The sequence below is a fragment of the Bufo gargarizans genome, chromosome 4 (genome assembly GCF_014858855.1).
Source record: "Bufo gargarizans isolate SCDJY-AF-19 chromosome 4, ASM1485885v1, whole genome shotgun sequence".
Lineage (NCBI taxonomy): Eukaryota > Metazoa > Chordata > Amphibia > Anura > Bufonidae > Bufo > Bufo gargarizans.
The window spans coordinates 462,177,185-462,191,378 of NC_058083.1; the positions used below are offsets into that span (position 1 = coordinate 462,177,185).

General features: G+C 44.4%; 1 protein-coding gene across 1 annotated transcript in view; it reads left to right on the forward strand.

Moving 5' to 3' along the window:
• The window catches only part of LOC122936129 (D-beta-hydroxybutyrate dehydrogenase, mitochondrial-like), a 43,080-nt gene that overhangs the window by 19,133 nt on the left and 9,753 nt on the right, over positions 1–14,194 (forward strand). Inside the window, exon 3 of the mRNA XM_044292155.1 lies at positions 12,121–12,251. Within this exon, the coding sequence (XP_044148090.1) occupies positions 12,121–12,251 (131 nt within the window). The remainder of the gene's footprint in view (positions 1–12,120; positions 12,252–14,194) is intronic.

A 14,194-nucleotide genomic window follows, 5' to 3' on the forward strand; every position in this document is an offset into this window, starting at 1 on the left:
ACATGGCGGCCTCCCCTCTCCGCCATGCTGCTCCGCTGTGTACTGGTGCTTATTCTGACACTAGGGCTGGGTTCACATCCTATTTTTGCCATCCATTTAATGCATACCAAAAATGCGTTAACAAATGCCTCAGACTTATGCTGTACAAGGGCGTCCGTTCACCATACAGTTCCATGGTAGAAAAACATTTTACGTTAATGTATGCATTTTTTTAATAGACTCTGCAGGATACAAAAACGTGGAGTGTTGCACATTTGTATACATCAAACCGATAGGAAATAAAAAATTTTGAGAGTTTCCCTTTTAAGACGCATAAAAATGGCCCCTAATTAAAATACATATTTTCTGTGGGAATTTTTGCCAATGATCCCCCTCTGGTATGACACTGTCCATGTTGTGGGACTATTTGTGCACTCATAGTTTGTATTTGGTGGCTGCAAATATGACCTGAAAGTTTTTCAGGTTCACCTGCTATTAAAGTCAATGGGCGCGATGCGAACGCGCGGTTCGCGAACATTCGCGAATTGTCCAGCCGATGTTTGTCCATCACTATTCCTCACCCTATCTTTTAGGTGTACCTACAGAGGCTTCCCCACCCTATCCTTCAGGTGTACCTGCTGTGTTACTTTAGAGCCAAAGTTTCACTGTGCTTCTGGCCCCTTCCCGTAGCTTTCTGACAAATTCTATGCACACAATGGACAATGACAATATGTAGACAGTTACTCCTAGAACAATCCCAAGCAATTCCAAGCTAAAATCCTGGTTTAAATCCATCCACCACTCATGCACTCGTCTGCCAGCCCTTTATCAGGGTTGCAGATTCTTAAACATAAATTAGGCACGACTGTAAAGTTACCTTATACTCTGCCGGACCCTCGAACAAGACAAATGCCAGACAGGGAGCTACAGACTACTTGTAAGGCCTCATGCACACGACCGTTGTGTGCATCCGTGGCCGTTGTGCCGTTTTCAGTTTTTTTTTCGCGGACCCATTGACTTTCAATGGGTCCGTGGAAAAATCTGAAAATGCACCGTTTTGCAGCCGAGGCCGTGATCCGTGTATCCTGTCCGTCAAAAAAATACGACCTGTCCTATTTTTTTGACGGACAACGGTTCACGGACCCATTCAAGTCAATGGGTCAGTGAAAGAACACGGATGCACACAAGATTGGCATCCGTGTCCGTGATCCGTGGCCGTAGGTTGCTTTCATACAGATGGATCCGAAGATCCGTCTGCATAAAAGCTTTTTCTGATCTAAGTTTTCACTTCGTGAAAACTCATATCCGACAGTATATTCTAACACAGAAGCGTTCCCATGGTGATGGGGACGCTTCTAGTTAGAATACACTACAAACTTTGTACAAGACTGCACCCGATCTCTTACAGGGGGATATGATAGCACAATTAACCCCTTCAGGTGCGGCACCTAAAGGGGTTAATTGTACTATCATATTCCCCTGTAAGAGATCAGGGCTGCCAGGCAGCAGAGGGCAGACCCCCCCTCCCCAGTTTGAATATCGTTGGTGGCACAGTGTGCACCCCCCATCGGGCCCCCCCTTCCTCCCTCTAATGTTAGAAATCGTTGGTGGCACAGTGTGCGCCCACCATCGCCCCCCCTCCCTCCCTCTATTGTACTAAATCGTTGGTGGCACAGTGTGCGCCCACCATCGCCCCCCCCCCACTCCCTCCCTCTATTGTAATAAATCGTTGGTGGCACAGTGTGCGCCCACCATCGGCCCCCCCTCCCTCTATAGCAGTAACAACATTGGTGGCAGTGTGCGGCCTCCCATTTCCCCCCCCCCCCATCATTGGTGGCAGCGGAGTTCCGATCGGAGTCCCAGTTTAATCGCTGGGGCTCTGATCGGTAACCATGGCAACCAGGATGCTACTGCAGCCCTGGTTGCCATGGTTACTTAGCAATAGTACAACAGTAGAAGATTCATACTTACCTGCTTGCTGCTGCGATGTCTGTGTCCGGCCGGGAGCTCCTCCTACTGGTAAGTGACAGTTCTTTAGCAATGCGCCGCACAGACCTTTCACTTACCAGTAGGAGGAGCTCCCGGCCGGTCACATACAGCGCAGCAGCAAGCAGGTAAGTATGAATCTTCTACTATTGTACTATTGCTAAGTAACCATGGCAACCAGGACTGCAGTAGCGTCCTGGTTGCCATGGTTACCGATCGGAGCCCCAGCGATTAAACTGGGACTCCGATCGGAACTCCGCTGCCACCAATGATGGGGGGGGGGGAATGGGAGGCCGCACACTGCCACCAATGTTGTTACTGCTATAGAGGGAGGGGGGGCCGATGGTGGGCGCACACTGTGCCACCAACGATTTATAACAATAGAGGGAGGGAGGGGGGGCGATGGTGGGCGCACACTGTGCCACCAACGATTTATTACAATAGAGGGAGGGAGGGGGGGCGATGGTGGGCGCACACTGTGCCACCAACGATTTATTACAATAGAGGGAGGGAGGGGGGGCGATGGTGGGCGCACACTGTGCCACCAACGATTTCTAACATTAGAGGGAGGAAGGGGGGGCACGATGGGGGGCGCACACTGTGCCACCAACGATATTCAAACTGGGGAGGGGGGTCTGCCCCCTGCTGCCTGGCAGCCCTGATCTCTTACAGGGGAATATGATAGTACAATTAACCCCTTTAGGTGCCGCACCTGAAGGGGTTAATTGTGCTATCATATCCCCCTGTAAGAGATCGGGTGCGGCCAGGCAGCAGGGGGCAGTCTTGTACAAAGTTTGTAGTGTATTCTAACTAGAAGCGTCCCCATCACCATGGGAACGCCTCTGTGTTAGAATATACTGTCGGATCTGAGTTTCACGAAGTAGCTCATATCCGACAGTATATTCTAACATAGAGGCGTTCCCATGGTGATGGGGACGCTTCAAGTTAAAATATACCATCGGATTGGAGAAAACTCCAATCCGATGGTATAAAAGAACTCCAGACTTTACATTGAAAGTCAATGGGGACGGATCCGTTTGAAACGGCACCATATTGTGTCAACATCAAACGGATCCGTCCCCATTGACTTGCATTGTAATTCAGGACGGATCCGTTTGGCTCCGCACGGCCAGGCGGACACCAAAAATCAAGGAAGACCCACGGACGAAAAAACGGTCACGGATCACGGACCCACGGACCCCGTTTTTGCGGACCGTGAAAAAAAACTGTTGTGTGCATGAGGCCTAAGAGAAAGCTCTTAACTCAGCGCTGATTTTCGTCTGTTTGTCCCGGTATGGCATGTCCAGGCGTCGGGGGTCTCAGCAGGAAGGACTTAGTCATGCCCCCACTTGTTTGGGCGGCAAGTTTCTGTTGGGGCAAACACCCCAATGCCGGATGAGCGGTGGACTCCGAATTAGAAGTTATGAGTACTCATAGAGAAAAACCAACACAGGCATAGAGCTGTGTATCAAGTATTTCTAACTTTATTATAAGAAAGCAGAGGTTAGTATAGCATTTTTCTGGATCATTTCCAACTGAAGGCATAGTTAACCATTCACAAACCTCTAACTAAGTAAAACTACAATCTGAAATGAGCATCTTTTGGCTATACGCCCGGAGCGTCTCCCTAATCTTAAGTGTGGGTGTTAGGCCTCATGCACACGACCGTGCCGTTTTTTGCGGTCTGCAAACCGTGGATCCGCAAAAAACGGAAGGCGCCCGTGTTGCCTTCCGCAATTTGCGGAACGGAACGGGCGCCGGCAATATAAATGCCTATTCTTGTCTGCAAATCGCGGACAAGAATAGGACATGTTATATTTAGTTTTTGCGGGGCCGCGGAACGGAGCCACAGATGCGGACAGCACACAGAGTGCTGTCCGCATCTTTTGCGGCTCCATTGAAATTAATGGGTCCACATCCGAGCCGCCAAAACGGCGGCTCGGATGCGGACCCAAACAACGGCCATGTGCATGAGGCCCAAATCACATACCAGTCTTCATAGCAATTATAGAAATTCCTTACTAGACCAGGTTGGTGGGGGCTAGGAGTGACCTTGAGGTTATAGTAACCTTAACAAAGACGTTCACAGTTTATAACATAAAATGGCAGTATGAAATACAATATGGAGTCTCAACCCTCACACAATCTGGAAGGTCGGTGCGGAATGAAGTGCTTCCATGGGGTGTCTGTCTGTGCCTCCGCACTGCAAAAAACAAGTTTTATTTTTTTGCAGACTGATCACAGACTCATTCAAGTTGAATGGGTCTGGGTCCGTTGCGGCAGCCGCACGGATGGTGCTCGTGCATTGGGGACAGCAAATTGTGGCCCCCAATGCATGGAACGGCCGAACAACGGCCATGTGAATGACTTCTTAAATGCAGAGAAATTCAAATTTCACATTTTTACCAAATTTCCTGTACATTTTGGATTTTATTGTAAATAAAGGTAAAACATATTCACATATTATCACTAACATGAAATGCAATGTATCACGAAAAAACAATCTCAAAATGACTTGGATAAGTAGCACATAAGTGACACATGTAAGGCTACTGCATGGGATCTCAAACCCACAACAAAACGCTTCCGTTATAATAATACAATCGGCTGCATCTGTTCAGAGCGGATCCGGTTAGGGTTGAGCGATATAAACAATATTCCCACGATAACTATATTAAGAAATGTAGCGCGATAACGATATATATCGCGATAAATACCCATTTAAAAAAATAATAAAACTTGGGGCCACAAGGAAATATTATACAGTATGGGGACTACAAGGATACATTATACTGTATAGGGGCCACAAGGAGATTTTATACTGTATGGGGGCCACAAAGAGAGATTATACTGTATGGGGGCTACAAGGAGACATTATATTGTATGGGGGCCACAAGGAGAGATTATACTGTATGGGGGCCACAAGGAGATATCATACTGTATGGGGACCACAAGGAGACATTATATACTGCATGGGCTGGTCGCTGGGCAGGCAATGGGCCACAAGGAGACATTATATACTGCATGGGCAGGCAGCGGGGCACAAGGAGAAATTATATACTGCATGGACAGGCAGTGGGGCACAAGGAGAAATGATATACTGTATGGGCAGGCAGCAGGGCACAAGGAGACATTATATACTGAATGGGCAGGCAGCAGGGCACAAGCAGACACATACTGTATGGGCAGGCAGCTGGGCACAAGGAGACATTAATAACTGTATGGGATGGCCTCTAGGTAGACAGAGGGCCACAAGGAGACATTACACACTGTATGGGATGGCTGGGCAGGCAGTGGGCCACAAGGAGACATTATATACTGTATGGGCTTGCCGCTGGGCAGGCAGTGGGCTACAAGAGTCACTATACTGCATTGGGCCACCAGGAGACATTATACTGTCTGGACTCAGGAACTATACTGTAAGGAGGCCATAAGGTGACATTATACTGTATGGGAAAACAGTTTGTAACCCCCCCCCCCCCCCCGACCCCATCAGTTTATCAATGTCTTGTGGCCCACACAGAAATGTCTTCTTGCTTCTACACAGAAATGGAAGCATTGCAAAAATGAGTAAGAATAAAAATCTGGTGATTAAGCCCTCAGATAAGGGTGGGAATGTACAGTCATGGCCAAAAGTTTTGAGAATTACTTAAATATAGAAAATTGGAAAAGTTGCTGCTTAAGTTTTTATAACAGCAATTTGCATATACTCCAGAATGTTATGAAGGGTGATCAGATGAATTGCATAGTCCTTTTTTGCCATGAAAATTAACTTAATCCCAAAAAAACCTTTCCACTGCATTTCATTGCTGTCATTAAAGGACCTGCTGAGATCATTTCAGTAATCGTCTTGCTAACTCAGGTGAGAATGTTGACGAGCACAAGGCTGGAGATCATTATGTCAGGCTGATTGGGTTAAAATGGCAGACTTGACCTGTTAAAAGGAGGGTGATGCTTGAAATCATTTTTCCTCCATTGTTAACCATGGTGACCTGCAAAGAAACGCGTGCAGCCATCATTGCGTTGCATAAAAATGGCTTCACAGGCAAGGATATTGTGGCTACTAAGATTGCACCTCAATCAACAATTTATAGGATCATCAAGAACTTCAAGGAAAGAGGTTAAATTCTTGTTAAGAAGGCTTCAGGGCGTCCAAGAAAGTCCAGCAAGCGCCAGGATCGTTTCTTAAAGAGGATTCAGCTGCGGGATCGGAGTGCCACCAGTGCAGAGCTTGCTCTGGAATGGCAGCAGGCAGGTGTGAGCGCATCTGCACGCACAGTGAGGCGAAGACTTTTGGAAGATGGCCTGGTGTCAAGAAGGGCAGCAAAGAAGCCACTTCTCTCAAAAAAAACACATCAGGGACAGATTGATCTTAATAACCATAAGGCAAAAGTGATAACTAAGTGGCTCGGGGACCAAAACGTTGACATTTTGGGTCCATGGCCTGGAAACTCCCCAGATCTTAATCCCATTGAGAACTTGTGGTCAATCCTCAAGAGGCGGGTGGACAAACAAAAACCCACTAATTCTGACAAACTCCAAGAAGTGATTATGAAAGAATGGGTTGCTATCAGTCAGGAATTGGCCCAGAAGTTGATTGAGAGCATGCCCAGTCGAATTGCAGAGGTCCTGAAAAAGAAGGGCCAACACTGCAAATACTGACTCTTTGCATAAATGTCATGTAATTGTCGATAAAAGCCTTTGAAACATATTAAGTGCGTGTAATTATATTTCACTACATCACAGAAACAACTGGAACAAAGATCTAAAAGCAGTTTAGCAGCAAACTTTGTGAAAACTAATACTTGTGTCATTCTCAAAACTTTTGGCCACGATTGTAGTTGTCATGACATACCAACAATATAGGGACATGTGTCTATCACTATTGTCAGACAAAAAGAGTTATGAGATATTGAGATATGACCCCACCAGTTTATATCAACAGGAACTATCCCAGATAATGTGGGAGGCCCTTAAGGAGAAACTCATAGACCGGAAGGAGTTTCAATATCTTGTACCCTCCCACCCCTAGGTGGCTACATTTTATGGTCTTCCTAAAATGCATAAGGGTACTAATCCCCTCAGGGGCCGATCGATAGTATCTGAGATAGTTTAACTCAGCATGCAGGGACCTACATTGATAATATTCTCTGCCCCTTCATTATTGCCCTACCATCATACTTACAGGATACAACAGACCTCCTTAAAGGCCTTGAAGACATCACATTAGAACCAGATACTTGGCTAGTGTCTATCGATGTGGAGGCACCTTATACATCCATCCCCCATAATAAGGGTCTGGCAGCGCCAAAGTATTTTTTAGACACTAGATCTAATGACCTGAGTAAACACAACTATTTTGTTATCCAACGCTTGGATTTTGTACTCGCCCACAACTACTTTGTATTCGATCGCCGGTTCTACCACCAGCTCAGGGGCACAGCGATGGGGAGTCTGTGCGTGCCAACTTACGCAAATTTGCTCCTGGGCTGGTGGGAGGATACGGTCGTCTTCTCTGAATCCATGTCCCACTGGACCAGATTTGTCACTCTATGGTCCAGGTTTACAGATGACATTCTGTTATTATGGTCAGGGAGTAAAGAGGACTTTGGATTATTTATGGATGACCTTAACAAGAATCATATAGGTCTATACTTTACCTTCGAGCTGCAGAAGGATGCGATAACCTTTCTGGACACACAAGTTGAAAGAGATGACAATAATTCTACTGTATAAAGACCACCTTATTTGGCAAAAAAACATCTACCAACAGCTTGTTAAGGTGGGATAGCTTCCATCCAAGACCTCTTAAGAGGGGGTTCCCTAAGGGGCAGTTCCTTAGGGTGCGCAGGAACTGCTCGGTATACCTATTTAACTGAGGAAGCATCCCACCTTTTCCATCTCTTCAAGCAGAGGGGATACCGTGACTCCTGTTTGTATGAAGCCTGAATGTATGCAGATTCTGTGGATAGGCATACTCTACTTCAATCCAATAAGAGAGATGACCCACTAGGGGTGATCAGGATCATTGCCACCTTTGACACCGCATCCCTAAAAGTTCGCGAGATTTTAGGGAAATACTCGTCATAATTAAAAACTGACCCGGATTTGGAGAATATTCTCCCAGATTACCCAGCATTAACATTTAGGAGTTGACGCAGCATAGGGGATGCATTGGTACATTGGCCATTTTAAAACTCCGAAAAAAAAGTATGTGGTTGTCCAATCGGAAACTAGGGACCTTTTTAGATGTGGAAAATGCAAGGCATGCCCCTTTGTGGCGACACGGGATACCTTCACTGATAGTACCCAGGGACATACTTATAAAACTCGCTCATTTGAAAACTGTAATACGATGGGGGTCGTATACCTGGTCCAATGTGAGTGTCGGTATAAGTATGTTGGAAAAACGTGTAGGATGTTTTAAAAATCCTTGAGCATGTGGGAGACATCCGTAATAAGCATGACAAACCACTTTCTAGACACGTCTTATTATATCATGGGTCAATACACGATCACTACAGTTGTACATGATTGAGACAATAAAACAATCAATTAGGGGTGGAGACTTTGATAGAATCCTAAGACAAAAAGTCTAAATGGATTTACACATTAAATACCGTTATACCTGATGACTATACGTGTTTTTTGTGAACGGCCAACCAATGAATTATACAATGGGCATCTATCTCTTTACCGTCCTTGGTACATAATCTTTGATGGGAATGTGTAGCTAATTCCTCTAGTACCAATAATGGTTTCGATTTGGTATGTTAAATGTAGAGGTTTATCTTCTTCATCAAGGCTTGACCCCCTCTGGTTTAGCTGAATATCATCTTACTACCTTTATATTTATAAAAAAATAATTATTCCCCCAGCTTTTGATTTGTTTCTGATGAGGTATAGAGGACCTTTCTGAAATGGTCATGTTATACGTCACATGGTCGCTCCTGAAAAGAGTCATGTGACTGATTAAACCAGGCTGACTCTTTTTTGACTTTTTTTTTTTTTTCAGCCAATCACATGACACACTGCATGACCTGGTCATTTGATGCAGCGAGAGGGGGCCTTCCGTTCATCATTGGAGGAATTAGCTTTAGAGATGCGATAAGCTGGGCTATTTATCAGTATAGCAGGAGTCTGATGTATACATTTGTGTCTGCGTTGGAGGGGGGGGCCAGATGACTTAATGACCATGGTTTTCAGTGATTCATGTATTGGTACACCTGTGCTTATTGCATAATAGGGGGTCGGATGATTTACTGGCCACTATAACTGGTTAATTATTTCTTGCAGTTTTGGTCACACTTGGTAGTAGTATTCTGTCGGATAAGTATATTTTGGTTACCACTGCTTGAGGGCAGCACTATTGACAGTGATATTTATTTTGGGGCCCCTGATGAGCCCTTAAACTGTATAGAGTGAAACGCGTTGGAACTATGAGATCATAATACAGGACATTACATAAGATTGATTCGCAATAAGTTGCTAATATTGGTGACTGTATATTTTGCTGAATTGCGAGTGGAAAGAGTATCCGACATTTTATGAGTGAATAATCTGTATATCTATAATTATTGTTTTTTATTTTTGCCATTTAGGTTAGGTCATCAAATAGATTTGCTCTAGGTCATACCACCACAGTTGGCCGCCCCCCTGCTATGTTCATCTAGGGGCTTTCAGGAGGTTCCTGAATACGGGGTTGCCCCTGTCGCGCAGCTATTCTGTTTGCAGGAAGGGCCGAATAGGGTCAGGATTAGGGAAAGTCTCCATTCAGGGACTCAAACTTAGTATGTGCAAGACTATCCTGACTACCCAGTTGTTAAATTATGTATGTTTATTAACTTCTTTATGTTGATTGGGGGGGGGGGGGGGTACTTTTTAATGTATATTTATTAAAGGCTACATTTTATTTTGGTGGTAGTCTGTGAATTGCCCTAGTATATGTACTGCCTACAATAACAATATCATTTGACGGGTGATAGTCATAGGTGTGACTTTTTTGCTCCTGTATGGGGGCAACAGGGAGACATTATACTGTATGAGACTATTATACTAATGGAACTCATGATGACCTGTGTATTATTCCCTAATGCCTGCTATGAGAGATCAAGTGCCATCACCATGTGCAGTGCAGCTTGCAAGCAGGGCCAGGGCCGTAGAAGACATAGACAGACAGTATAACCCTTATTTATGACACCCGGGCCGTTAGGGTCCTCACTCCTCTTCTCCCATCTTGGCTTGGACATGGACTGCTTACTGACTTTGCCCGCCTCACTACTGTGCTCCGCCAGTGGGCCGAGACATGAATATGGGAGCGAGAAAAAACGGATCCGGTGCCCATTGACTTACAATGTTTTTAGTGCTGGTCTGTTTTTTTCATGTCCAGTTTACCATGCCACACACAAAAATGCTGCTTGCAGAGGTTTTTTTTATGTCTGGCATGGGAATGCATTCTGGTGCACTCTGTTCCAATTTGTTCAGTTTTGTCCTCATTGAAAATGAATGAGGACAAAACTGGAAGATTCAATGTCATTTAAAAAAGGGCTTGTTGCTTATCTAATAGCAAACAGCATTGAGGGCTATAATAAGGATGTGGATACTTTTGGGGGCATTTTTTATCTGCATTGTACTCATTTTGAGCTAAACGTTTTTTTTTTTCAGGTGGGTCTCTGTGTTTACACTGTGTCCCACCAGGGAACTGATGGCTCATGTGCAGATCTTGTCTGTGAACTTCTGAGAGCTGATAAAGACTGATTATAGCACAGTTCCTATCTTACTGGTAAGAATACAGCTTAGGCTACTTTCACACTCGCGTTTTGGCGTTCCGTTTCTGAGATCAGTTCTGGGCTCTCACAAGCGGTCCAAAACGGATCAGTTTTGCCCTAATGCATTCTGAATGGAAAAGGCTCCGCTCAGAATGTATCAGTTTGCCTCCGATCAGTCTCCATTCCGCTCTGGAGGCGGACACCAAAACGCTGCCTGACGAAACTGAGCCAAACGGATCCGTTCTGACACGCAATGTAAGTCAATGTGGTGGGATCCGTTTTCTATGACACAATTTGACACAATAGAATACGGATCCGTCTTCCATTGACTTTCAGTGGAGTTCATGACTGATCCGTCTTGGCTATGTTAAAGATAATACAAACGGATCCGTTCTGAATGGATGCAGACGTTTGTATTATCTGAATGGATCCGTCTGAGTAGATCCATGACGGATCCGCACCAAACGCGAGTGTGAACATAGCCTTAAGGCTACTTTTACACTAGCGTTTTGCAGATTGTGTCAGAGAAAACAGATCCGTCCCCGTTGACTTGCATTGTGGGTCATGACTGATCCGTCTTGCTCCGCATCCCAGAACGGGAAGCAAACTACAACATGTTGCGGTTTACTCTCCGGTATGGTAACACAGCTAAACGGAACGGAATGCATTTTGGAACATTATATTCTGTTCAGTTGAGTTTTGTCCCCATTGACAATGAAAGGGGACAAAACTAAAACGCTAGTGTGAAAGTATCCTAAATAAGTGTTTATGATCTGTTGGTAGTTCAGAGATAGGGGCTATACATAGCCATGGCTCACAGTGAAAGTAAGATTGAAAAAAATGACTTTTAGCCCCCAAAAAGACACTCCCCTTGACCTGCCAGCTTGATATAAATCTATCAGTGCAATAAATGGGGAGATCTCTGGACCCATGTGAGGTACAGGGCTGGTTCTAGCTTTGTTAGAAAGAGATTGTCATGTACTATATGATGCCTGATTATTATTTTTTAACATTAATAATGGGATAATCCCTTTAACAATTAATGTTGTATAATTGATTTGAGAAAGGTTGAGCTTAATGCACTTGTGTCTTTTTCCAACCTATGTAAAAATGTAAATCTGTTACTTAGGTCATATTCATAAACTTTATAGTCACCTGTTATTGCAGGTTTAATCATGGCCAACTTTTTTTGTATCAAGTATGTGAATAGTTTAACCACATGCAACATATTTCAACTTCAAAAATCAGTTTGACAGCGTACGCCAGCTGCAACTAATGGTAAAAGAAAATTTGGCACAAAGACACTTTATCATACTTGCACCCCAGCCTTCGAGCACTTGTTCTCCTATTTCAGAATTGTTCATTTATTTTCTTACAATAATTATAGGGCGTATGGTGTTTTTATCGAGCATGAATGCATACGCAACTGCCTTGAATGGAATTTATTCAATGACTAAAGCTGGGCTGGAGAAGTTCTGCGATTGCCTCCGTCTAGAAATGAATCAGTTTGGAGTGAAGGTAAGATTCCTGCATTTCTGCTTTCTGTTATTCACCAGCAATTGGAAATGGAAACCACTATACACCTTACAATGTTGCCTAATGTATACTTCACCATGGCGAGGCTATGATTAAGAACCTTAGGGTTCGAAACATGTCAACCTAACAGGAGGTGGTGGGAGAAGATGTCCACTGTACATATTATGCATTGTGAATATGAGAAATAAAGACATGGCAATGACAAATTTTCCCAGGGCCGGATCGTTTTCCTTTGGTTTCTATGTACTGTACGTGGAGTTGGCCTGGGCTCGTACCGTGCACAGAGGATATTGGGTGAGCTGGACTTATATGCTATGTATTAGGACTGTTACTTCACCATGCCATAGGCATCTCAAGGGGCTTTTTCACTGTTTCAGGATGTAGACATTGTACAGAAAAAAAAGTCGCCATTAGACTCAAGGAGAAGAAATTTATGATCATCTCCAGATGGTCCAGGACCACTGTGATACTACATTAATTTTACCCCTCATGCTCAGACCTATGCTGGCGCTGCGGCAGAGAAATACGGATGTAGCAAGGTTAACACATACGCTTTATGAGACATGTTATCTAAACTAAATGCAACTAAACGCATTAAGCAATTGCTGGAGTGCTAACCCTGCTATATCTGTAGGTGATATGTCCCACATCTGGTGGCAGTGTGTTCGTGTTGCACCCTTCTGGAGGGCCCTGAATGATTTGTACAACCAGATGAGTGGAAGCGCTCTGCAATGGACCTTTAAGGAAGCTGTTCTTTCTATTCTCCCAGGATCCATCTCTACCCTGAAAAAGGGCCTCCTCTGATTTTTCTTTCTACAGGCCGCTCGCCTGGTTGTATCTAGATATTGGAGGTCCTCTGTTACACCACCCCTTAGAGAATGGTTAGACACACTCGAGCTGATCTGTAGAATGGAGGAAATCACTGATTTGGACCCCTTTGATTCTATTCAAGGGTTCACAAGCAGGGGTGGAATTCAAATTTTTAACAGCAGGTTCCCTACTCAATGGCAGAAACAAGGAGTCCCAACACTTGTTTACAAATGCATACACCATATGTATGCAACACACATAAATAAACCATATACATGGTACACATACATACAGTAAATACACCATATATACACTACACACACACCACCCAACTTTTAAAAAGCCTAAGGAGTAGTGTTGATCGAGCACCAAAGTGCTCTGGTGCTCGAATAAAACACTTTGGGATGTTCAGGTGCTTTACAGAGCACCAGAGCACAATGAAAGTCAATGGGAGAACCCGAGCATTAAACTGCTCTGAAGAGGGGAGAGTGTCTGGTTCACATGAAAAGGGCAGAAATTGATGGAAACACCACTGAAGTCAGGAACAGCATGGGGAGGATGTCTGGATGCATCTTGGACTCCCAGGTCGCTGCTAGGAACGATTTTGTCCGAGTAGTATTCCACTTTTACAGACTGACAATAATACGCACAAAACCGAAAATGAAATTGATTTTAGAGGAAAAATTGTTAGGAAACATTATTTCCTATATATTCACTTGTATATAAAGTGCAAGTGCTGCCAAAAATTTGAAGGAAGAGGCACTCAGATACCACCTGTATATCACATAAAGGAGGGCCTCATTCACATTGTGGTACAATTGTTCAGGTAGTGGGACTCCTATATATAAACTACAAATTAGCGTGGTAATAAAAAGTAGGAAGTGCTCAACCCCATATGCAGTGGCGCATCTATAGCCGGGGGCAGATCCTGCACTTGTGGTCCGCTGCTAATGACGATCCCCAGCAAAAATGCATACGATGGAGAATGCCCGCAGCGGACCACAAGTACCACAATAGACATCCTACACAGGATAGCAAATATGTGGATGTAATAAACAATCAAACAAAATAACAATAACTTTTACAAAGACAGGTGCACTCTGCGGTCTTACTAA